Source organism: Acomys minous (assembly GCF_964271855.1).
Source record: "Acomys minous genome assembly, chromosome: 12".
Lineage (NCBI taxonomy): Eukaryota > Metazoa > Chordata > Mammalia > Rodentia > Muridae > Acomys > Acomys minous.
This window is the reverse complement of record NC_140493.1, coordinates 97078053-97103775: the sequence shown is the minus strand read 5'-3', so window position 1 is coordinate 97103775 and position 25723 is coordinate 97078053. Positions and strand designations below refer to the sequence as shown.

At 41.5% G+C, this 25723-nt stretch overlaps 1 protein-coding gene across 1 annotated transcript in view; it reads right to left on the bottom strand.

Moving 5' to 3' along the window:
- The window catches only part of EFCAB3 (EF-hand calcium binding domain 3), a 354012-nt gene that overhangs the window by 85353 nt on the left and 242936 nt on the right, over positions 1-25723 (bottom strand). The window contains exons 130-148 of the mRNA XM_084748227.1: positions 24864-24936; positions 24405-24509; positions 23251-23304; positions 22027-22131; positions 19252-19305; positions 16818-16922; positions 15512-15565; positions 14334-14438; positions 13555-13608; positions 12935-13039; positions 9247-9300; positions 7804-7908; positions 6538-6591; positions 5822-5926; positions 3961-4011; positions 2553-2657; positions 1966-2016; positions 1212-1316; positions 142-195 (exon numbers count right to left, since the gene is read on the bottom strand). Of these exons, the coding sequence (XP_084604353.1) occupies positions 142-195; positions 1212-1316; positions 1966-2016; positions 2553-2657; positions 3961-4011; positions 5822-5926; positions 6538-6591; positions 7804-7908; positions 9247-9300; positions 12935-13039; positions 13555-13608; positions 14334-14438; positions 15512-15565; positions 16818-16922; positions 19252-19305; positions 22027-22131; positions 23251-23304; positions 24405-24509; positions 24864-24936 (1498 nt within the window). The remainder of the gene's footprint in view (positions 1-141; positions 196-1211; positions 1317-1965; positions 2017-2552; positions 2658-3960; positions 4012-5821; positions 5927-6537; positions 6592-7803; positions 7909-9246; positions 9301-12934; positions 13040-13554; positions 13609-14333; positions 14439-15511; positions 15566-16817; positions 16923-19251; positions 19306-22026; positions 22132-23250; positions 23305-24404; positions 24510-24863; positions 24937-25723) is intronic.

The window sequence follows — 25723 nt, the reverse complement described above, 5'->3', positions numbered from 1 at the left end:
GCACCATGTTATTGATAATTGGGATGAGTAAGGCTTGAGTGTCATTTATAGAACATGGGAGTATACAACACACACACACACACACACACACACACACACACACACATCTTGACTTTAAATCTTTCCATCATTACTTCTCACCAGAAAACAATTCAGCTGCATTCGCCAAGGAGCTCAGTGAAAACCTTCCAGTATCTGAAACGCAAAGCACAAGTGAGACGCAGACCACACTTTTATTTTTTGTTTGTTTGCCTATGAGATTTTCTAAAGTGTCATCATATTCACAGGGGGCATGTGCTATTTTCTGAACTGTTTCCTTGTATCCATATGATAGAATTTTAAAGAAAGTGAATTAATATGCTAAATTAGATCTTCTAAATGGTTATTTGGACCCAAAGATACTTCTTTTGGTGACAGATAAACTATCCAGGCAGAAATCTGTGCCATTCTATTTCTAACCTATCTGACTGTCTTTTAATAGTTGCTGAGTAAAAACATGATGCCTTTTGCTGCGCATTACATGTTAAACAAATCCAGACTCCCTTTTCCTGCCTCACTTGACTTCTCTCTGACCTTTTCTATCAGCTACCCCAGTAACTTCTATAGTTCCCCTATGATGTTCAGTGTAAGTTTAGGAGTGCCTTTATCAGTCTAGGGTCGATACCAAGATTAATAGAATGTATATTCTATTAATACATAATCATTATATTCAGTTAATATAACATCTATCTATCTATATTTCATTATATTGTGAGATGGGACACTATGTAGCCCTGGGTGCCCTGTAACCCACTATGTAGATTAGGCTGCCCTCAAACTCACAGAGATTTGCCTGCTTCTGGCCCTAACTCCCAACCCCAAAGCTGAGATTTGAGGTATATGCTACCTCACCTGGCGGAAGCTCTATTTTCACCCTGAGGATTGTAGCTCCATTTGTCCTTCCTAAGTAACCCTGAGTGAGAATCCCCCAGGGAGTCTACAAGAGGGGCTCAAGGATTCCTGCTTTGTTTGGTTTGGTTTGGTTTCTCAAGACAGGGTTTCTCTGTGTAGCCTCAGCTGTCCTGGACTCACTCTGTAGACCAGGCTGGCCTCGAACTCACAGCGATCCGCCTGCCTCCGCCTCCCGAGTGCTGGGATTAAAGGCATGCGCCACCACGCCCGGCTATTAGCTCAATGATTCTTAAAGGAAGTCATAGTAGTAAATCAAATACCATCAGTGTTCAAGAAGCTCTGGAGACCTTTCAAGTCTTTTTTCTCAGTATTGTACTTCAGGTTTCCTATAATGTTTTCTAGTTTACTTGCAAAACCCTTTCCCTCTAGAGAAAGAAAGAGATGAAATCAACAAAAAAGGTAAAATCATGTTTTAACATTTACAATTCTCCTTAGTTCTGGGGACAGGGTAGTAAAGGAAGGAAGAAAGCAAGGCTGTGAATGCTTAAAGAAAGAACAGCAACAGTGGCAGGGGACAGGTGGAGGGTAAAAATGGAGCCCCCTGTACATGCCATGAGCTATGCTGTTAACATTCGTAGTAGACACCTGAAGCAACTGGAGTGACGAAGGCTTGTTAGCTGTTCTTCATACAGTCACAGTAGAGATGTCAGAAACAACCACAGTTGTGGCTGCCAGGTTTGAGACCTGGCAACTGATCTCTATAAATTTAAACTAAAAACCATAAAGGGGTTTAAAGAGACCAATAAGCTACAGAACATAACACTATGGCTGAGAACTGGCTCAACACTCAGTTGTTGAGGCATGGGGAAGCAGATTGGTGTAACACAGGTGGGAAACAGTGACGAGAAAATTATCCACTGTAGCATTTGTGTGAGACGGAGCAGTTGCTGGGGCACAGCCCTCAATGGGAAACAAGCTACTGTTGCCATTAAGTAATAGGCAGGCTTTTCAGGGGGAAAAAAAAAGACACAAACTTGAAGGCCTGTCTCACTTGACGGTGTATTTGCTACTCACTGTGAAACATTTTTAAACCCTCAATCAGTCGGTTGTGAGACACCTTATCAGCTGTAACAAAAGATATAACCAGCGTCAGGAAAACAGCGGTAGTAACGCCCACAGCATGACCATGCACTGCCACCATGAAGACAGTGACCTTATAGATCTGGGATATCCTGTCTGTTGTCCACAGCTCTCTTCAACTCGGCTTTATCGATAACGTGTTCTAAATGTGCCACTTTGCCGAGCTGCTACTGATCTGCCTTGTTCCTCTTTGTCTTGCCTTTTCTCCTGTCTTTTCTTTGTACTTTAGGGTTTCAGACATTACAGAAGTATGTCTCAACTCAAAAATTTGTAAACAGATTCATGCATTAATTTCTTAAGACATTCTCAAACTCTGTCCCAACAGAGTCAGCCCCATGTCAAATGGTCTCCATGGACACACAGACTTTTGACTTTAGTCTTGTCATTTAAGAAGTCTTCGAAATGTTGAATGCAAACAAACGTGGAATGCACACTCGATGACTCCCCTGTAGCCCCCACAATGCACTGCACACACTCAAACTAAGCTCCCCAGAAGCCGAGGCTGAACCAGAAATGCTCACAGGTAACTGGCAGAGTCTTCAGTAGATCCCAGCGCTCCTTAGGCGTGAGTTCCAGTCCCATGTCTTTTAAAACAGTACTGATTCCATCAACATCCACTTTGTTTCCTTTGGAAAAAATAGAAATGAGAACAAAAATGATTTTAAATTGTGTCATCTACATTTACCTGAAGGATTGAATGGTCCAAGGGGATATTAAAACAATCAGTTGCTTAATTCAAGGCAGAAAAATAATTTTGTGTGTTCAAATGAAATGCCCAAGGTAATGTTATTTTGTTCTGACTCCATTTTGTGTTTGCTTAGACAGTTCTCAGCCCTCTACCCACAATGGTCAGGTCATGGCTGCTTGGCAATATATTTGATATTTCCATGGCCTTCACCATGGTCCAAATGGATTAACCAAAATAATTTTGTTTTGTTTTTTTGTTTGTTTGTTTTTGGTTTTCCAAGACAGGGTTTCTCTGTGTAGCCCTGGCTGTCTTGGACTTGCTTTGTAGACCAGGCTGGCCTCAAACTCACAGCAATCCACCTGCCTCTGCCTCCTCAAGTGCTGGATTACAGGCATGAGCTACTGCATTGGGCTCCAAAATAATTAAAAAAACAAAAAACAAAACAAAACCCAAAACCTAAAGTTACTAGAAAAAGATATAAGTTAAAAACAATCGACATGTTTTGTCTAAAATAAGTGCTATGATCTGTCAGGAATGAATATTTTAAGGCTACTCTGACATCATCTAACTTTGATGTAAATTATGGTCTTTGTGGTTTTGACCTGTCCAACTCTATCCCTGAGTTTGGGCACTAAAAGACGGTCCAGTGGCACAAGCCCACTATTGGTCTGGCCATCCCAAAACAAGAAAAAGAGGAATTAAAAAAAATTATTTTTGAGACATGGTTTCTCTGTGTAGCCTTGGCTGTCCTGGACTATTTTTTTTATTATTTGGTAATTACATATATGAATACAATGCAATCAGAACATATCCATCTCCAATTCAGATTTCCCACATACCCCGCCCATCTTCCCATCACGTCTTTTTATTGTTTTGTTTTTAATCACCCCTTAGTTGGATTGCTGCTGCCCATATATATGCACATGTACGCAGGACACCATTTACTGGGTTCTGATCTGTCTATCAAGGGCCACACCACTGAGGAAAACTGACTCTCCCTCTCAATAATTGTCTAACAACTCCCAGTGTGCCTCATGAGACCCTTCCCTCTGCATGCTACACATGCCATATTTTTATGCTACATGATATTATGACGAGGTGATTTATTCCCCAAAAGACTAATGAATTAATGTACTAACAAAGCCCCTGTGATGGGGCTTGGATATTTAAAAGTATAAATGTAAAATTCATCAGAATATTGCAATATGAAATCATTTTTTCCTCCATGGTCTTTTACTCACCTATAAGTGACTCTACATATTCCATTATCTTACTCAGTTTAACCTTCCCATCTGTAAGACAAAATACAAATAAGACCCAGGCACAGTGTGACTCAGACCTTACAGTGTGAAATACAACATGAAATTCCAATGTTTACCCTGATTTTTTTTTTCTGCAAACGTAGAGCATTTTCATTCCCAGATGAACATGGAATTGAAACCCAAAGGTCTAAATGTGGTGAACATATATTGCAGATTGTATCATTTCTATCCACAGTGGTGCTTGGAAATTTCAAAGGCATTGTTTAATCTTGGCCTGTTCCACTTCAGAATCCAAGAGCAATCTGTTTGATCACTTCAGCATTACATATTTAAAAAGCAGTAATATGCTATAGCCCTCAGGGGGCAGAGCCAGGCGGATCTCTGTAAGTTCAAGGCCAGCCTGGTCTGTAGAGTGAGTTCTAGGACAATTGGGGCTACACAGAGAAACGCTGCCTCAGGGGGAAAAGAAGCAGTCTTGTGGCCAACATCTGTAGCTTACATGCACTGGCAACCCACCTCCTTTCTTATCAGGGCTAAACGAAAAAGATTTTGATTTACAATTAAAGTAAGGTTACTTCAGCCGAGGCTTTGATGTCTCAGGAAGTTTTATCAGACTTCCAATAGCAGAGCTAAATAATTTTAGCCTAAGTGTATGGAAAAAAAAATACAACAAAAAAACCCTGGGCATTGCTAAGCACCAAGCAAGCTCAAATCAAAATCACAAGGAGACGTCACCTAACTGGAGTCAGGGTGACAATTGTTAAGGGAGTCGAGCAAGAGCAACCTTACATACTGTTGGTGCCGCCATTATGAAAAGCAACATGAAAGCGCTTTGAAACCAGCAATCCCAGACCTTGGCAGATGGTCAAAAGAAGGGACTGGGTATTTGAAGAGCGGTCATGTTCCCCACACTGGTCACGATGGCTGGGATTCAGTGAGTGCGGGAGACGTTACATGAAATGAGGAGGGACAGGCGCTGGCCTCTCACTGCAGACTGTAAAAACACCGATCTCCAGAACCTGGAAGCGGGTACCGGTCAGAGGACGCATGCTCAGTGGTTGAGTCAGTTTCAAGAGGCCAACTGCATAGCAAGCGACCCAGTTAGTGACAATTTGTTGAGGTCTGTTTGTTTGTTTGTTTTTCCAGACATGGTTTCTCTGTGTAGCCCTGGCTGTCCTGGAACTCACTCTGTAGAACCATGCTGGCCTCGAACTCACAGATCCGCCTGCCTCTGCTTCCCCAGGTCTTTTTTTTTTTTTCTCTTGAGTTCTTTCAGAGTGTAAATAAGTATACAATTTGCTATCATTAGGAAAAATTTAACTGTGTGAGGTGATACATTTGTTAATTAGCTAGATTTAACCATTCACTAAGTAAACTTTAAAACAGCATGCCACATTAAACATAGACAGATAATTATCAATAGGATATCTAGGACAGTTAGGTGTGTTTCCTTTCCTGAGCTTCCTGGTGATTTGGTGGACTTATTTTTTATTTTTATTTTTCCAGAAGGCCAGAAGAGGGGTCAGATCCCCTGGAGCTGAAGTATTCATAGGCAACCATGAACTATCCAACAGGGCTGCCGCGAATGGAACCCGGGTCCTCTGGAACAGTGGTCGGCTCTCTTAAGCACTGACTCTTAGCTCTGCTGAAATGATCCTTTGTTTCATTCCTCTGGCTCCCGAGGTCTTTAAATATTCTCAGTGGCATTAAGGTGCAGCCTTGCAAGCCGTCCCCTAAGAGCCAAGCCATCTCCCACTGAAGCATTACAACCAGTACACATCTACAAGTTTGTCAGAGGAGCTGAGACACCGTGCCTCGGAAGACACCGTGACACGCTCACCTTCGATCTGCGTACGGTTCTTCACGTCTTCGAGTTCCTCATCCTCCAGGCAATAGCCCATTTCTTCCAGGATGTCATCCAGCTTGGAGACATAACACCTCCCACCTTAGGAGAGAAGGAAGTGGCCAAAGAAGGAGCCAGAGGCCCAGTTACCATGGGTGACGCAATCCATTGCACACCGGCAGCCAGCGCTTGGCTGTTGGAGACCTGCTGGAAGCTGGAATGCAACGCATTTTGCCAATCTTGCTTCCACAATATACAAGCAAAGTGTATTTAGACATTCATTATTTATCAGATGAGTCATGCAATTTTTTACTTATGTATTGATTATATGTGCTGATTCTATCTGCTATAAAATATCTTTTAGATGAACTGATGAACTGTATCAGGGAACTAACACTCTTGATTAGCAAACAGAATTCGAAACATTTTCACTGTCAGAAAAGTATAAACTACATTAGTTATAGCTGCACCTAAAAGATCTTTAAAAATCACTTAATTACTTTGTAATGATGACATGATTTTTGTTGTTAGGTTTTTTTGTTTGTTTGGTGTAGGCCTGGCTGCCCTGGACTCGCTTTGTAGACCAGGCTGGCCTTGAACTCACAGAGAGCTGCCTGCCTCTGCCTCTCAAATGCTGGGATTACAGGTGCGTGCTAAATTAAGGTAAAACCTACAGATTATATTTTGAACTGCCTTACGAGATTATCACTTACCAGAAAACCCCTTTATATGATCAAGTAATTTGTTTTTAAATACTTTTCCGTCATCTGTAAAATAAGACACACTTAAAATTAGAGAAAAATGATGTATATAGTAAAAAAGGTACAGAAGGGTATAACTTTAAGTGAAAATGATAAAGATTTACCTTTTAAATTTATACTTCTCTACTTCCCATGTCTATGCATACTTTTTTTTTTTAACAAAGAAATACAAAATAAGATTTTTTTTTGGTGACCTTCGCCTTTCAACTTCTATTAATTTGGGGACTAAACCCCAGGGCTTACACCCCTAGGTCCCCCTTTGTCCTCTGCCTTTTACGCCTTTTCTTTCTTCTCTAAGTAGTGATAAAGACTGAACCTAGGGCTCTGTGGATCTAAGCGAGACCCACTGAGTCTTCTACCTAGCCCTGGACAAACTTGTAACTGTGAAGCTGACAGATGCCTTTCCCCATCTCAGATTCCCTCCTCCTCCTCTCTGTTACTTCATCCTTTTATTCTCTTCGTTCTACTTAAACTTTTATTTATCTTAAGGTAATGGCACTATTTTTTAAAATATTGTTTGTTTATTTATTTACTTAGACACGTGTGTCTGCGTGTGTCTGTGAGCAGGCAGTTGCCACAATGAGAGTGCAGGTCGGAGCAAATCCTCCAATATCAGTACTCACCATCTATCTTGATTAAGACAGGATCTGTCAGCCGGGCGTGGTGGCGCACGCCTTTAATCCCAGCACCCGGGAGGCAGAGGCAGGCGGATCTCTATGAGTTCGAGGCCAGCCTGGTCTACAGAGTGAGTCCAGGACAGTCAGGGCTACACAGAGAAACCTTGTCTCTAAAAACACAACAAACAAACCAAAATAGGACCAGTCTCGTTTGCTGTTGCGCCATGTGGGGACTTCTGTGGAATCTCCCACCTCTGACTCCCATCTCGGTGTAGAAGGGCTGGGATTATAGACCCAAACTTGGCAGCTCTTCCATGTGGTCCAGGGATGTGAGCTCAGATCAGCAGTTTGCACAAGTGCTTTTACCCCCAGCCAGGGAAGGCACTTTCCATGCCAAGATTCAGCTTAAAGATGTTGTCAGGGGAGGAGATGCTCTCAAAACAAATTCAAATGCCAAAGACATAAGCCTTCCCGATTACAGCTCAATGTCTTTGTTTTCCAGGTGTTTTGGGGAGGGGGAGGGGCCAGTGTTTATGATGTTCTCACACTGAAGTTTCTCAGAGCGCGGAGACACAGTCCGTGGAGTCCATGGAGCACCTACCAGGCACCAGCAGCGTCTTCAGCAGCTCCCCGACTTCCTTATTTGTGAGCTCGATGCCCATGTTCCCCAGGACTCTTTGTGTGCTTTTGGCATCGATTTTTCCTCCTTGGGGAGGGGGCGGGGAATGGAAATAATAAAAGTGAGAATTACTTGCTAACTTTAGATGATAAAACGAATTGTGTACAGAACAGCTGGAAATGTGTTCAAACTTGCAGGAACTATGCATTTGTAATGGTCTGAATGGTTTGAGACCAGGACGGAAGGGCCTGGTCTGCTGGAAGTAACTTCCAGGGCGCCAGCATCAGGTGCACTACCCTCTGCTTTGGCTGGGCTATGAGATGACCTCACCACCTGCATAGTGTCACAGTTATAACTTAACATCTCCTGTGTTAGAGTGGTTGCTAAGTATTTCAAATAAATGATGGTCTGGGTTGACTGTGCTATCATGGTGAAACGAATTAAATAAACAAATCAAATAAAAAGGAGGTTTCAGAATTAGTGTAGAGTGAATTAGAGATATGTACCGTCACAAAATTTTGCTAAAAGCTAAACAAATCAATGTAATTTTTATGCCAGTTAAAAATTTTGAAGCCATTGACAAGGTAAGAAAACTTTAAGTGTGTGTGCATATATACATACATAGTATATAGGCACATATATATGATATGTATTTATGAATACACACATACATGTTGCAGGATATTCGATCCTATTGTCAATCCCCAAATTGTGAACTGGAAAAACCTATGGTGTGGCTCATCCCTAACACACACCTTCAACCCGAGAGTTTTCTGTTTATTTTAAACAAGTAGTTGTCGTGTGGCTCAGCCCTAGATCACACCTTTATTGCAAGAGCTTTCTGTAAAAACGTTTAAATAAAGTTAACCTTAGGTCAACAGGCAGAGCAAGCAATCAGCTGACAGGGAGGAAATAGAAAGGGGAGGGGGGATGTTCAGTTTGATGGGTTTTAAAGACAGTGTGGAGAAGAAAGGCTTTTTTCTTTGGGGACATTGACTAGGAAGGCCATTTGCTGTGTTCTCTGTCTCTCTGGGCTGGCAGGTTTTCACCCCAGCATCTGGTTCACTGGTAAAAATCAAACGATTGAGATTTTATTTAAAAACAACATACATATGTGTGTACTGTGACAGGGTCTTTATATCTAGTCTCGGCTGGCCTGGAATTCCCTCCTGTAGAATGGGGTGGCCTTGGACTTGTGTAGTCCTCTTGAGTGCTGGGATTACTGGGGTTGACTGTCTTACTATGGAGCTCTGGCTGGCCTGGTACTATCTCCAGACTGGCTTTGAACTCGAAGCAGGTCTTCTGCCTCAGCCTCCTGAATGTTGAAACTACAAGTATGCATGACACACCAGCTAAGAAAAGTCAGTTTCAAAACTGTAAACATGAAGCTTTTGTGTAACGTCTTTTCCAGACTGTCTTACGTACCTGTGTATTTTTGTGCTTCTTTTAGCAGTGTCGGCAGATCAGCCATTCCAGAATCTGTAAAAAAGTCACATGTATGCAACTGCACATTGACTCAGAGATTAAATGGGACTTGAAATAGGACCTTTTCTTAGAGTTTTAAAAAGCATAGCATAATGGCACACACAGATGGACATGAAATAAGGAAAACTACTCTAGAATCTGTTAGCTATTAATCTCAGTATCTATTCTATCGTTCTGATTGCTGTCACCTTGGGCTGACAAAATTATTGTCTATTCAGTAGACAAAGGAACTTGCTGTCAAGTCTCGTGGCTTGAGTTCAATTCCTAGGACCCAAATGGTGGAAGAAAGAACTCATTCTAAAAAAGTTGTTCTCTGACCTACATGCTCATCAGAGCACACTTTGCTCAACACACATTCTTGTTCTCTCTCTCTCTCTCTCTCTCTCTCTCTCTCTCTCTCTCTCTCTCTCTCTCTTTCTCCCTCCCTCTCTCTCCCTCCCTTCCTCCCCCCTCTCTCTGTCCTCCAAAGGCGAGATTTTAGCTGTACACATCACGTGCATTTCCCTCGTCACACTTGTTCTCTTTAGTTTATACCACCTACTATTAGATCCTCAACTCAGTATAATTTGTTAGAATTGAAAATGTAGCATATTTAATTTTTCAAAGAAAAGCATGTGTTTTGCCTGTATGTGTGTTTGTGTATGATGAGTGTGGAAGACCCACAATGCTCAGAAGAGGGCACCGGACCCCTTGGAGCCGGCATTACAGATGGTTCTGAAGAACCCTGTGGGTGCTGGAAATCAAACCCAGGTCTTCTGTAAGAGCAGCAAGTGCTTTCAACTGCCAAGCCATCACACCAACCCAAAGATGTAGGATATTTCAGGACAAGAAGAAAACTAGAAACTATGCTTGTTGTTGGTATTTCTTACAATAAAGGACATGCTGCTAGCATGTAATCCTATTCTTTGTTAGGGGCTTATTTCTATTACAAATACGCCATATAGTCAATATGGAAGACTGGTGCTTTGAGAATTCTTACCACTTATAGGATGTAAGTGGATCATAGGAAGAAAACTTATGGATGAGAGTGAAGAGAAATCAAGGCCAAAGAAGATAGAGTCTGTCTCCTTTTAATCAGCATTATGGAAGAAAAGAAACAACAACAAGAAGAAAGGCCAGGGTTGTAAAAAATTTTTGATGATTTTCTATATCTGATAAAGGATTTCAATTGTCAGATTCAAAAGCCCAATGAATCCTAAGGTGGATAAATGAAAATAAATCCATTCCAATTTTCTATATCATAGGGAATCTTCAGAACTAATGATAAACGTCCTAAAGGCAACAATAACAAAACAACTACTCTCCAACAATCAGTGAGGTTTATAGATGACTTCTCCTCATGTCTAGCAACACTAAAAAGCATGACTGCAGCATGATGAAACAAAATGTCTACAATTCTGTGCTAAGGAACATATCTCACTATAGTAATCTCTCTCCTCTCTCTCTCTCTCCTCTCTCTCTCTCTCTCTCTCTCTCTCTCTCTCTCTCTCTGTGTTTTACTCAGACAAGCTCTCGATACATACTAGGGTAGTCTCAAACTTGCAATCCTCCTGCCTCAGCCTCTTGAGTGGTAGGATTACAAGCATATGCGCATATGCCACATGCAAAAATGAATAAATAGATATTTTTACAAAAGAGAATATTTCGCAGTGACATTTTTCCTTTGGCAGAAGAAGGAGATGCAAGAAAGAAAAGAACAAGGCAAGAATTTGTGCACACTTGAATAAGCCTGTAGGACTACTGGCATTGTAAAAGTATCATACCACTACGTGCAATTTTGATTGTCAACTTGATGGGATGTGAAATCACCAGGGAAACAGATCTCTAGGCATGTCTGTAAGAGGTTATCTAGATTATGTTAAGGTGGGAGGACCCGTCTTAAATGAGGGTTGTACCCGTCCTTTGCCTGGGGTCCTGGGCCGAGTAAGAAGGAAGTAGATGGTAGGCATTCATTGCTCTCTCTTTCCTCACTGACTGTGGATGTGATTTTCTGCTCCCACCTCCACACTTTCCCTGCCACAAAGGACGGCATCTCCTACAGTGTGAGCCCAAACAAGCCCTTCCTCAGACTGCTTTCGTCAGGTATTTGTCACAGCGATGAGACAAACAACTAATACGATTACTGATTTTTTTTCTAAGTTCAAATAAAACAGCACCTAACTAGAGAGGTAAGAACATTAACACAGAGAAAGAGGAAAACTGAAGTAAAAATGTTCGGGCCCTTCGGCTATCCAAGAGGAATTGAATTGGGACAGGCACGTTCACATCATTCATAGCAAAATGCAGTGACAGACGTGAGACTTCTGTGGCTGCGCCAATCAAATGCTAGGATCGTCATGGAGCAGGAAGGACAGGGGTGTGCTGGGAAGTTAGAGAAATTAGGAGACAGTTTATGTACACAAATTGGAGCGACATCCAGGGGGATGTCACTGTAATTAAGAAAGAGGACTTCATTTCTTGGTAGTGAGAGTAAGAGGACTGGAAGTCTATTTTGTTACATTTTTATTTTCTTTGTATGTGTGTGTGTGTGTCTTAGTCACTATTCTATTGTTGTATTAAAATGCCATGACCAAGGCAACTTATAGAAGGAAGCATTTAGTTGGGGGCTGGCTTACAGTTTCAGTGCATGAGTCCATGACCATCATGGCAGGGAGCATGGCAGCAGACGGGCAGGCATGTGCTGGAACAGTAGCTGAGAGATCACATCTGATCATAAGTTGCAGGCTGAGCAAGTGAGACTGGGCCTGGCAAGGGCTTTTGAAACTTCAAAGCCTCCACCCAGTGACACACCTCTTCCAACAAGGCCACACCCACTCCAACAAGGCCACACCCACTCCGAAAAGGTCACACCCACTCCGATAAGGCCACACCCACTCCGACAAGGCCACACCCACTCTGACAAGGCTGCACCTACTCCGACAAGGTAGCATCTCCCAATTCTTCCCAGACAGTTTCACTAACTAGGAGCCAGTCATCCAAATAGAAGAGCCCTTGGGGACCATTCTCATCCAGACTACCACAGTACATATGTACATGGCTGCACACATGTAACAATAGCCATGCAGAAGTCAGAGGACAAATTGTGGGGGTCTGTTCTCTCCTGTCTATTCCTTTTAAAGAGAAGATAAAATATTGCAGTTTAAAATTGCTAGCATATCAGAGAGTTGAGGCCAGGAAAGAATCATGTGGGCAGTGCCAAACCAGAGGAAGAACACAAGGATGTCCATCTATTACAAGGTAGAGAAACATATAGTTTGATGACATAGCTTTTGGAAGATATGAAGAGATGTAAATAATATGAAATTAGCCATCCCTTTGCTGTAATAAGCTATCTCCCTTCACTGTCCCTTAAGTAAGGATGTATTACCATAACTCACTCCAGCACATAGCTCATATACATCAAAATTAATGAAAATAAACTAAACCAAAATGTGTTCTTATATGGTGTGGAATATATATATATATATATATATATATATATATATATATATATATATATATATATATATCCCTATATATACATACATACATATATCAGCATCAAAACATATGATGCTCCCGGAGGCTTCAGACATGAGCATCTGAGGGTAAATGTCCCTGAAAAGTCTGATAACTTTCAGATGCTTACCATCAACTGGTAGGTTTTCGACCAGTTCTTCTAGTTTCTCATTTGACAGCTTGATCTTCAAGTTTTTCAAAACATTTCCTAAGTTATTGACATCAACTGTCCCACCTAAGGAAAAGAATCAGGAACACCAAAGAAAGTCAGTAACTTCCCTGAATAAGAAGATGTTCACTAATCCCCTCATATCATGCGGTCAGCCCAAATGTTCAAGTGCACAGAAGTGGCCAAGACGGAAGGAGAACTGAAAATACCCTTGCTTGGTCCAGAGGAAATTCCTTACCAACTCGCTCTCCCACCAGTTACAATGGTAGGGCTTAAAAACTCACTCCAGTTTGCTGAGTTAGTGAAATTCCCCCAAATAACAGCCAATTCTTTATTTCATAGTTTCTATGTGGAACAAGATTTCAATCTGACTTTTTGTCAAAAAGCTAATATTGCCAGCAAAATGAAAAATTATTTAGACAATGTGGCCGTGGAGACAAAAGAGTTAAGTATGGGGTTAGTGCGGGAGAGGTCGGTCTCCATGAGAGATGACAGCATGGGTGTGAGTCAGGGCTTCTGTTCATCTTCCTCCTCCTCCTCCTCCTCCTCCTCCTCCTCCTCCTCCTCCTCCTCCTCCTTACCTTCAAAAGACTTCAGACAGTCTATCAGTCTGCTTTCATATACATTTTCATCATCTGAAAAAGATGCACATGCACATCACAGAACAGTGGCAGCAGCAGCTCAGAGGGACAGCACAGAGTCATCATCTCAGGCACGTGCTTTTCAGTGATATGCCTTCTAAACAGTTTGCTCTTCTGCCTTCCCAGGAGTTCAAAAGCACGCAATAGAGACACGCTTCAGCCTTCCCAGGAGTTCAAAAGCACGCAATAGAGACACGCTTCAGCCTTCCCAGGAGTTCAAAAGCACGCAATAGAGACACGCTTCAGAGCACACGTGTAACTGGATGGGAGTAGCTACCTAATAACTTGTTGCAAACTTCACGCCGGAATGCAAACACATCTTTCCCCCACTCCTCTTATCTTCTTTGTTTCTCCCACTTCCCTTTCCTGCCAGTCTCACTTCCGCCTTACATCTCAAAGATAACTTTTACTGGAGGGGTGGGATGGAACATGATAATGGCTTTCATCTTCAATCATGGGAAATTAAGACAATAGGGTTGGTGAAAGAACAAAATTATACTTTCTGGAGCAAGAGCAAGGTCATTTGAAAATTGTTTGATAGTTCTTTAAAAAAGCAAAACAAAAACAAACAAAAAATAACCACCCACCCACCACCACAATAATAACAACCACCCCAGGATACAGCCGATTACACCAGGAGATAAAGTTCATTTTTTAAAAAGTGTCTTAACACCCAAGTTGATGTTCTTTAACACTCTAGTAGTGTTTGAAATACTTACCCTCAATTGGTAGACGTCTCATCAGTTCTGGGTATTCTTTGGGTGTCAATGTTATTCCAACATCTTCTATAAAATGTTTCACATCTTTCACATTAATTTTGTTTCCTTCAAAAAACAGAAATAGTAATTACAGCTTGCAATATTAAGAGATATCTAAATAGTAATAAATACATGGAAAAAATTGTCCACGTTTTTATAGCAGTTAGAAAACAAAGGCACAGAAAAGCTTTATTCGTAGCAGGAGAATTAGAATGTGTCTCTTTCACTCCAGGGGAGAGAAGCTCTTTTATTACACTTAATTTTAAAAAGTACTTGTTTCATATGCATGCGTGGGTGTGTTCCTGGGTATGCACATATGTAGGTGTGTGTGGGCATGGAGGTCAGAGGTCAGCCTCAGCCATGGTCCTTCAGGGGCCATACACTTTGTTTTTTGGGATGGTGTTTCTCACTGGCTTGGAGTCCATACAGTTAGCTAGGCTGGTTGACTAGCAAGCTCCAGGGATCCACCTACCTCCACCTTCCCAGTGCTGGGGTTAAAAGGGTGTGCTGCCATTACTTGCTTGTAATGTGTAAAGTGCTGGGGCTTGAACTCAGGTCCTCATGTTTGTGTGTCAACAGCACCCATGGGGTATCCAGATGAGGAGCAGCACACCCATAAGACTCTAGAGCTTTGTTTATACGCTCGTGACCTTATGTATTATTGAAAAGATGTGTTGATACAATTAAAATTTAGGGTTTTAAAAATTATTTATTTGTATTATTATTATTATTATTATTATTATTATTATTATTATTATTATTATTATTATTTTGGTGTTTTGAGACAAGGTTTCTCTGTGTAGCCTTGGCTGTCCTAGACTCACTTTGTAGGCTGGCCTCAAACTCACAGCGATCCACCTGCCTCTGCCTCCCGAGTCCTGGGATTAAAGGCGTGCACCACCACCGCCCGGCCTTTATTTTTATTTTATAATAATACATTGGTGTTCTGGCTGCTTGTATAAGTGTGTAAGGGTATTAGATCCCCTGGAACTGGAGTTACAGACAGTTGTAAGCTGATATGCGGGTGCTGGGCCTTGAACTCAGGTCCTTTGATAGAATAATCAATGCTCTTAAACACTAAGCCATCTCTCAAGTCCCCCAAATTTAGGGTTTTAAGGTTTACATAACTTTTAACTTGCCTAAAACTGAGTTCACATCTGTCAGTATTTTTTTCAGAGGGATTCTTCGATTAGCTGTAATACAGAACATAAACAATTAAAATGATGACTTATCATTTAGAAAAATTATAAGTTAGGATCTGTAGGAACCTATACATTTTACAAATCTGCTTGTGTGCATCTTAAAGTTATATTTTCTGTCTTGAACGCTGGATTCCTCACTAGAAGGAGGGACCCTGGGCTGTGGCCATCCTCTTGAACATGGAATTCGGCTGTGGTAAGTATCGTGTCTTCATGGTACGAATGAACCATGTCGTCAGTCCTCGGGTATTTAGATGCCTTCTAAATATGGTGATGATACCATTCACCCCTCTCCTCCCTCCCTTTCCTCTCCTCTCTCTTCCTCCCTCCCCCCTCCTCATTTTCTCCTCTCTCTCTTTTCTCTCCTCTCTCCTCCCTTTCTCTCTTTCCTCTCCTTTCTCTGTCTCTGTCTCTCCTATTTCTTCTCTCTCCTCTGTCTCTCCCTCCATTCTCCTCTTTCTCTTCCCCGCTATCTCTCCTCTCTTTCCCCAGCACTGGGAGAACAGCTTGATGACTTCAGATTACCACAAATGACAAAAGACAATATTTCTCCATACTTCCAGACCAAACTCTTCATAAAAAAAAAAATCTAAAATTCTCAGATCAATCTAATTGTAGAAATATGGTGTTTGTGTGTGTGTGTGTGTGTGTGTGTGTGTGTGTGTGTGTGTGTGTGTATCTTGTCCAGATGGCCTAGAACTTAGTAGGTAGCACAGAGCAGCCTTGGGTTTGCAGCAATCCTCCTGCCTCTGTCTCCCAAGTGCTGAAGTTATGGGCGGGCATCACCATGCCTGCTTAATCTTAAGAACTCTTTTTTGAAATTAATTTTTAAATTATATTTATTTTTTACATATATATTTATGTTATTATACATAAATAAAATAACCTACATACTTCAAGAAGAACCACGGAACAATCAGGAATTATATATATGTTACATTCATAGTGTTTTGGCTTATTTGTATTTGGCAACCTTGAAGAAAACATCTTTCCTATCTTGGTGAGTCTAAAATTCTCAATGTAAACCAATATCTATCATATCTCATCTCTATCAACTTAAAACATCTATCTAGACCTAAAAACATCTTAACCCCTAAACAACTAGCTTAATTGTAAGACTAAATTGTACCCATACAATTCAATTATAATACAAGGTTTACTTCCAATACTTTGGAAGTGGCACTGTAGGCTGTTTAGGGTAGTCAGGGGATCCCACCCTCAGCCCCTGGGGCTTGCTCATGCTTACCGCCAGCAGTCTGCTTCTGGATCACACTTTTCATTTCCTTGTTTTTGAGTTTGAGCCCCAAGTTCAAGAGAAGTGTCTTCATACTATTGGGATCTACCCTTCCACCTTAAAAAACAAAACAAAACAAAAAACAAAAACAAAAACAAAACAAAAACAAAACAAAAAACAAAAACCAGAAATGTGAGAGAAACCAGAGTAACTTTCCACAGGTCTGGGTGTGGTGGCGCATGCCTTTACTCCAACATTTGGGAGGCGGAGGCAGGTGGATGTCTATGAGCTGGAAGCCAGTGTGGTCTACATGAAGAGTTCCAAGAAAGCCATTACTTCACGTAAGACTCTGTCTCAAGAAACAAAGGCAAATAAACATACAAAAAAGAATTCAAGCTTATTTGAGATTGGCTTGGCAGTCATGCTCCTTCAACAGTTTTATAACTATTGGGCTACTAATTCCACTTTTCACAGAACGAGGTCATGCCAAAGGGAAAAGGGTGAGTGTGCATGATAGTTTTCTTCATAATAGATGAAACAAAAAAACTCAAACAGCATCTCTAGAGCTTAAATACCTACTCAAATGGGTACTATTGTGGAAATTCTTATTCCACAGAAAAATTTAGCTACTATAATTAGCATAGAAGCTGGTTACATAAGAAAACTGTTTTTATTGGGTAGAGGTGTAGCATCGCTTAACGTGGAGAAGTAAAAATCATTGTTCAGGTAAAAAGAGCCATGTTGTGAGCAGCGTGAATGATCCTCCTGATTGTCTCTGCCGTTACACAGACAGTAAGCACATAACTATTAGGGAGTCACAGACACATTTATCCCTTGGTTGGATGAATGGGTAGTCCATGTCCCTGTCACACTGAGGACATTGCAACTCAATGTGAATTAGTGCTGAACATCTTTCTTATATCTTGACTCTTACTCAAGTCAGTTATTTCATCTCGGCTACAGGCATGATCATTTCTTCTAGCACCGGAAGAAAGTCACTGTTAGATATCTTAAGACCACAACTCAAGGAAGCAACCCAAAACCCACTCGACTCCCCTTAAGGGAAAAGGGGTGTCATTCTTTTAAGGTCTCTTCTGCCTGATTTGGGATGAATAATATCTTTGTAGGGGACTAAATAAAATTGGGGGGAAAGGTTAAACAAGCTAGGAATAGCATTTGTGGCTCAGTTTCCAAGTGTTGAGAAGTTCCAGGCTTAATTAGAGTCATATGTAGGACAGTCTGAATGCTGGACCAATTGGGATGGGAAGCTTTCTTCCAAGCTGCCCTGTTCTGATGAGGAACAGCAACTGAAGCACTTGGTGCTGGAATATGAAGGATGTAGGACGTCAGGGTCCAGCATGCTGGGAGTAATGGACCCTGTCAGGTCTGATCCAGTGTCAGTGTCCGGTTCTTTTGCTTTGAAAACATGTAATTTCTCATGAACATTATACAGCCCGAAAACTATAAATGTATAAGGTGTGCATGATGCACAGAGCAATTAAGGCTAGTTCTCTGCTCTTTGAATGAGCACAAAAAGACATCTGTAAATCTTCATTCATGCCATATGAAGAATGGCATCTAATAATAAATCACAGGGATTCTGTAACCAACAAGAAGCATTCTTCTCACGTGGGAAGCTGCTAACCTGCACTTCCTGTTTACTCAGGTATTAATTTCATTCCTTCTCAAGACTCTGATGGAGTTGAAGACCAGATAGTTTAGTTTTACAATTAAGCTTAGTTGTTTAGGGGTTAAGATGTTTTTAGGTCTAGATAGAGGTTTTAAGTTGTTAGTGATGAGATATGATAGATATTGATCTATATTCAGAATTTTAGACTCATCAAGATAGGAAAGATGTTTTCTTCAAGGTTGCCAAACACAAATAGCCAAAACACTATGAATATAACATTTATATAATTCCTGATTGCTCCTTGCTGTAGGTAGTTTATTGTATGTATATGTACTAATATAAAGGTATTTGTAAAAAAAAAAAAAAAGTCCAGGACTCTGGTATCATTTGTGCCAACTTCCAATGGGATTTCAGAGTAATTTTGACTATATGAAAAATTTTGCCACTTTAAATATACATGTCTTGAAATCTTGAGTGGTTCTGACTAGGTAGCTGGACTCTGAGTTGCAATGTCTTCTAAGTTGCCCAGTTACCGGATGACAGCTCTCAGCTGAGCGTTGTGATTGCTCTCTCCCAGCACAGTGATGGCCCAGCTTTCATGAGATCCGTCCAAGAAGTAAAGTGGTGCGATCAAGGCCCATTTCTCTGACCTTGATGCTGACCTCATTTACACACCAAATAGATACAGAGGCCGTAATGGTCAATATGAAGAACAGGCCCCAGAAGAATCATGACCATAAACTAGGAAAAAGGGACCAAGACTGAGAGTCTCACACCAACTCTATAGACCACGTTCTCATAATACTTGTTACTCACCTTTGAAAGCCCTCAGAGTTGACAGGAGTTTATTTCGATAAACATTATTATTTTCTGTAAAAAAAAAAAAAGTTACAGTTCAGGACAGAGAAAGTCTCAGAGAACACAGAGGTAGACTTTTTGTTCTGTGACTGACCTTAGGGAGAGGGTCGCTTTGTACCTTCAAGTCATGATGAGGTTAAGGGACGAACATCACGATGGTAGAGGGTGAGTGTCTGGTTAGAGGCTGAGGGCTCGGGTTTAACGGCTCGGCGCTTGGCTTACCAGTTGGCTCTGCGGCCTTAAGTAGACCTCTGCCTCTGTGTCCTCCACTGTAACTTTGGCATAAGGTGTTCTTGCTGGGCATGAGGAGGATGTGAAGATAGATCCTGAACACTATTAGGTCTAAGTAACTGGTCTAGGAAAGCATCCACCCCCAAGACAAATACTGGCTCATAGATGAGAGAGAGAGAGCAGAAACCCACATATTCATTGTTCTTTTTGTTTTCTTTTCCATCTTTAAATATTATTTTTAAAAGATTTATTTACTTTTGATTGTTATGCGTGTGACTTTGCCTGCATGTATGTCTGTGCACCACATGCTTGCTGGTACACTTGGAGGCCAGACACGGGCATCGGATTCCCTGGAGTGACAGATGGCTGGTGTGGACGCTGAGGACCAAACCTGGGTCCTCCTCCAGAGCTACAAGTGTCCTTAACCATTCGGTCAGCTCTCCATCTCTCACATTAGTTTTTACATATATTTTTGTTTATTCCTTGAGAACTAAACACGCGTATATGTTGTATTTCAACCATATTCACCCTCCACATTTCTCCCGCATCTTCTTCCCAACTTTGTGCTCTCTTAAACTATTTAATTTAACTTGCGTGTGGTGTGCATGTGTATGCATCAAGTGCGCGCACACACTTTATGGGTGCCCCTGAAGGCCAGAAGGTGGGGTAGAAACATTTGGACCTGGAGTTACAGGATCTGTGGGGCCATCTGGTGTGGGTGCTGGGAACGGAACTCAAGGCTTCTGAAAGAACAGCAAACACACTTAACTGAGGAGCCATCTCCCCAATCTCCCCCCCTTGAAAAACAGCCCATTGAATCTAATTAATGCTGCAGGGCTATAGGGTCCCCCGGGGAACAACCTACCACATCCCTAAAGAAACACAGACTATCCTTTAGCATCTGTAAGTGTCTCCAGCCTCTCAGCTGTGTCCCTGCCTCAAACCTGCTGGAATACTGGCTGCCTTGCTCCCATGAAGGGAACTGCGGCTGCTGTGGGCTCCTCAGTGCAGTAGTCCTGGTGTGCTCCACAGTCCTAGTTCACCACAGTCCTCCCCACCCTCGGGACCATACGGTCTTTCCTTGATGTTCTCTGAGCCTTTTTGATTTTTCCCTTTCGATGACTAGTTTTTAGCTAGGGTCTTGCTAGTGTCGCCCAGACTGGCTGTGAACTCTGGGTTCTCCCGTTTCAGCCTCCCATGTGCTGGATATTTCCTACTTCTGAGCTCCCCATCCCTCTGTTCTACCACATATTCACTCTATCACTTTTGCTTATTTCACTACTAAACGGTGAGGTGCCTGTGGCCTAAGAGGCAGCAGCGAGTATTTTCTTAGTCCTTTATGCCAAGGCTCACATGTGTGAAGGCTTGGTGGCGCACGCCTTTAATCCCAGCACTCGGGAGGCAGAAGCAGGTGGATCACTGTGAGTTTGAGGCCAGCCTGGACTACAAAGTGAGTCTAGGACAGTCAAGGCTACACAGAGAAACCCTGTCTCGAAAAACCAAAAAAAAAAAAAAAAAAAAAAAAGGCTTTTCTAACTTCTAAGCTAGTATAAAAATGTGAGAAAAGTTAATTTCTTAGCACCTGATATGAACATTATTTACAGAATTAGGTGTTTGTGAGAAAGCACTTGAAAAGATTTATTTTTAATTTTATGTGTGTGTGCGTGTTTGCTTGCATGCGGCACATACCAAGTGCATGTCTGTGTGCCTAGGGTCTGTAGAGCTCTGAAGAGGTGTCTAGCCCCCCATGTGGATGCCGGGATCAGAACACAGGTCCAGCGCAAGTGCAGCCTGTGCTCTTAACCACTGAGCTTCCTTTCCCAGCCCAAGAAGAAGCTTAAAAACATTTCCTTCCCTTCCCTCCCTTTTGACAGGGTTTCATGATGTAGCTCAGACTGTCTTTAAATCCCCCTCTCCTCTTCCTCCTTTTCCTCCTCCTCTTTCTCTTCCTCCTCCTCCTTTCTTCTCAACAGTGATTTTTGTGTATGATCATTTGAGAATTAAGTTCTGCACCCGAGGAATCAGAGAGTAACAGAGACTCTTCGTAAGGAAGGGCTGGAGGATGGGTAAGGGTAACATTTCAACACAGGCCAATGCGCACTCCAGAAGTTGTGGGGAAAGCTGAGTGCTCACGTGCTTGCCCCGTGTGCTCAGAACAGGAATTAGGATCCCCAGCACTTGCATATATACCAGGTGTGTGGGGCAGCCCCCCTGTAATTCTAGCCTTGGAAAACAGAAATGGGGGAATCCCTGAACAAGTTGGTTAGCGAAGCCAGTTATAGCTGTGAGATCTGGGTGAGATCGAAGAGCATCGTGGTTAGTTCACATCATCAACCTGGGCTCCATGTGCACGCACACCCACACACTGTGCCTACACACAACTACAAGTCAGTACCCACCACACAACCGTGCGAATGAAGAAAGGAAAATAATATAGATTTCAAAAGGTAGAGCCATCAGACTGATGCTTCTGGAGGCCACGGCAACACGCATGCGGCTTACCATCGAACGGCAGAGCTTCTAGCAGGTCCACGTATTCTTTGTCGTTGAGTTCGATACCCATTTCTCCAACAGTGTTTTTTAGGCTAGCGACACTAATCTTTTTTCCTTTGAGAAGGCAGAATGTTTACAGGTGAACATTTTAGGAATTGGTAACTCATTTAGAAATATCGGGGTGGGGGGCACTCATGCCATGGCACATGGAGGTCTGAGCATAACTTCTGTGTGTCAGCTCCCTCTTTCCACAGTGGGTCCTGGGAACTGAGCTGATGCTACCAGGCTTGTTTGGCATATAGCTTTCCCCACTGAGTTAGCCTGATATTTCAGTTATAAGAAAGAGATTTGTAAGAACATGTTATTGACCAATATGATATGTCTTTTACAATAATAGTTATATGAATACAATTTCAGTTTAGAACTAAGAAGAAAGACAAATACAAAGTGAAAAAACGTGAATGGAAGCCAAAGAAAATCTACCCTTATATTAGTATAACAAAGGCCCTTAGTGTTAGGAACTGGTATGCAAACGGGACGAGTTGCCAGTAAAAGTAGTTCTAATAATAATCATACTGACTTATAAAACTGATCATACAGGAAATTATCTTAAACTTTCTAAAACCTTACCTATTTGTTAATGTGCTTACTTGGAATTTAGCTATTTATATGTAGCAAAAAATATTTATAAATGAAAAAATATGTATCTTTAAAGAACACAGGACTTGTTATTAAGAAAAGTCTTAGCTGGGTGGTGGTGGCGCACGCCTTTAATCCCAGCACTCGGGAGACAGAGGCAGGTGGATTGCTGTGAGTATGAGGCCATCCTGCTCTACAAAGCAAATCCTAAGCTACACAGAGAAACTCTGTCTTGAAAAAAAGCAAAACAAAACTACAACAACAAAAAGAATAAGTCTTGCTCTGGGCATGGTGGTTCAGGTCTTTAGCCTCAGCATGTAGAAGGCAGAGACAGTAGGATCCCTGTAAGTTTGAGGCCAGCCTGATCTACATAGTGAATTCCAGGACAGCCAGGGCTACACAGAGACCCTTCCTCAAAAAACGAAGAACAAACAAACAAACAAACAAAAAAAGAGTAAGTCTTGTGGATTATTTTGAATACATAAATTATCAAATAAATTTGATCTGACAAGTGATTGAGGAAAATCAACAATATATCAGGGAAAACACCTAGGATATTTATAGCATTTGGATGTCAGTATTGGAGAAACTCACCTTTGAAATCTTTTATTTTTGCTATTATGGTTTTCAGATCAACCTTCCCATTCTCTGCAAAAAAAAAAAAAAAAAAAAAAAAAAAAAATCACAGAGTGACAATGAAGCTTTCCCCCTTCTCCCAGCTGGAGCCATCTAAATATTAGCTCTAGACACTTACATGATATTTTCAGATAATTAAATGCCAAGGAGAGGCAACATGTCCTCTTAACTTTTTTTCCCTCCTCCAATTTTGTATTGTACATTGTGGTGGTGTGAATGACAACGGCTCCTACTGCCTAATATATTTGAATACTTGGTACCCAGTTGGTGAGACTATTTGGGAAGGATTAGGAGGTGTGGCTCTGTTGGAGGAGGTGTGCCACTGGGGCCAGGCACTGAGGTTTCAAAAGACTGTGCCTATTCCCAGCGTGCATTCTGGATCCGTTTTTTTATACCATTAAGATTAACAGTTGCTGAAAGAGTTGAAAGAAGTTGCTCTTAAAAATGATCTGGGCTTGGGTTGGTGCTACCACACAGTGGTGAAGAGGATTCAACTAGTATGCCCAAGGTCCTAGGTTCAACCCCCAGGACCACAAGAACAGGCCGACAAGGGAAAGAGCCGGGTTAGCCTGTCGTTTTTGGTTGGAGTGATGCCTAGTGGTGGACAGGCAACTGGTTTTTCAACTGCCAGTGTTGATCTAGCTATATTTTTCATATCTTCTTCAATCAATATTGGCAAATTACTTTCCCACTGGAAATAATTCTCATTTTTTACTGTATTTAAAACAGTACTTGATTATTACAGTCGTATAATTATTTTCCGTTCCCACAGTTATGTATCTCTTAGAATTCCTGCCCATTGCTTTGCTAATTCAGAACAGGCAAATCACTCACCAGACACAATCTATTTTAAACACTGCTGGTAGGCAAGCTTCTCCGCAGCCATTCAGTGCCTGCCAAAGGAATTTTCTTCCTTCTCCCTTCTCATCTGAGAAGGGTCCATTGGGGTTCATCTACCTTCATCACCCACGGTGGAGACTGGACTTGGGCTAATATCCGGATTCTCCTGTAAACTTTTCAAAACGCCCTTCTGATATCAACTAAACGCCACCCAGGGAAGCTGCCAACCCTGAGGTGGCCCAAAAGGGATGTGTAATAGCCTAAAAACTTACCATCAACCGGTAGACTTTCTAAAAAGTCTTCAAATTCCTTCTGTGAGAGCTCGACCCCCATGTTTTCCAGAAATGGGCTCAAGTTATTTATATCAACTTTTCCTCCTTAGGAGAGACAAAGTATTAAAAAGATATCAAAATGTGGGGGAAACCTTATTAATTCAGGTGTGCTATGGTTATCACTTTATTCATGAGGACTTAGGATTCAAAAAGACCTAGCCACAGGAGTAAGGGAAAGCAACATTGAAACTAGATACTAGCACCTCACTCCCCGATGGTGTCTTTTTGTTCATATTGAACATATGCAGTTCTAAATGGGTCTAGAAAAATTGCCGGAGAATCATAGCATAATAATCCAGTACATTGTGTTGCTGAGAAAATATATTTATGATATTTATGTTTAATAAAGATGAATTCATGGATCTATTTATCTGTTCTCCCATGATGCTTTGCACTCACTTTTAAAATTCTTTATACCATCCAGTAGTCGTCTTTTATATACCTTTCCTGAAGCTGTGAGAAGAAAACACAACTCAGGTCAGAAAATAATAATAAAGAATATTTGCTTAAACAAACAAGCAACAACCTATAATTCTTGTACTCCTATGACTTCAGAAAAAAAGTTTTTAATGGTTTCCTCCTAGACTTATTTGTCTTCTCTCAATTAGTAATGGACTTTATTTGGAGAAAGAATTTATTTGTTTGTTTGTTTTCTGTTTTTGTTTTTTGAGACAGGGTTTCTCTGTGTATCCTTAGCTGTCCTAGACTCACTTTATAGACCAGGCTTTGAATTCACTCTGCTGCCCCTGCATCCCAAGTGTTGGGATTAAAGATGTGCACCACTGTTTCTGCCCTTTTTTTTTTAAATGTAAAAAACAACCCTGTAATATAAGTGTACGGGTGTCTGGGGGGGCCGTGTATGTGCACTATTTGTGTGCCTGGCACCTAGGAAGGCCAGACGAGGGCATCAGATCCCCTGGGACTGGAATTATAGGCAATAGTGACCCACCATGTAGGTGTTGAGAATTGAATCTTGGCCCTCCACAAGAGAGGCAGGATCTCCTAACCACTGTGCCATCTCTCCAGCCCCTGGAGGAAAAACTTTCATGAGGCAAATCTATTCACTCATGACCAAAACCCGATGATTGTTGGTTATAAACTCTGAAACATATATCCCATTTGATTTGTTTTGTTTCTGACTAGCATCATTTATTTTTCATATATATATATATATATTATATATTACTTTCTGGCATGTTAATGCAAAGAACAACACTACATAGGTCTTATCAGGAGAATTGAATGAAATAGCTTTGCTT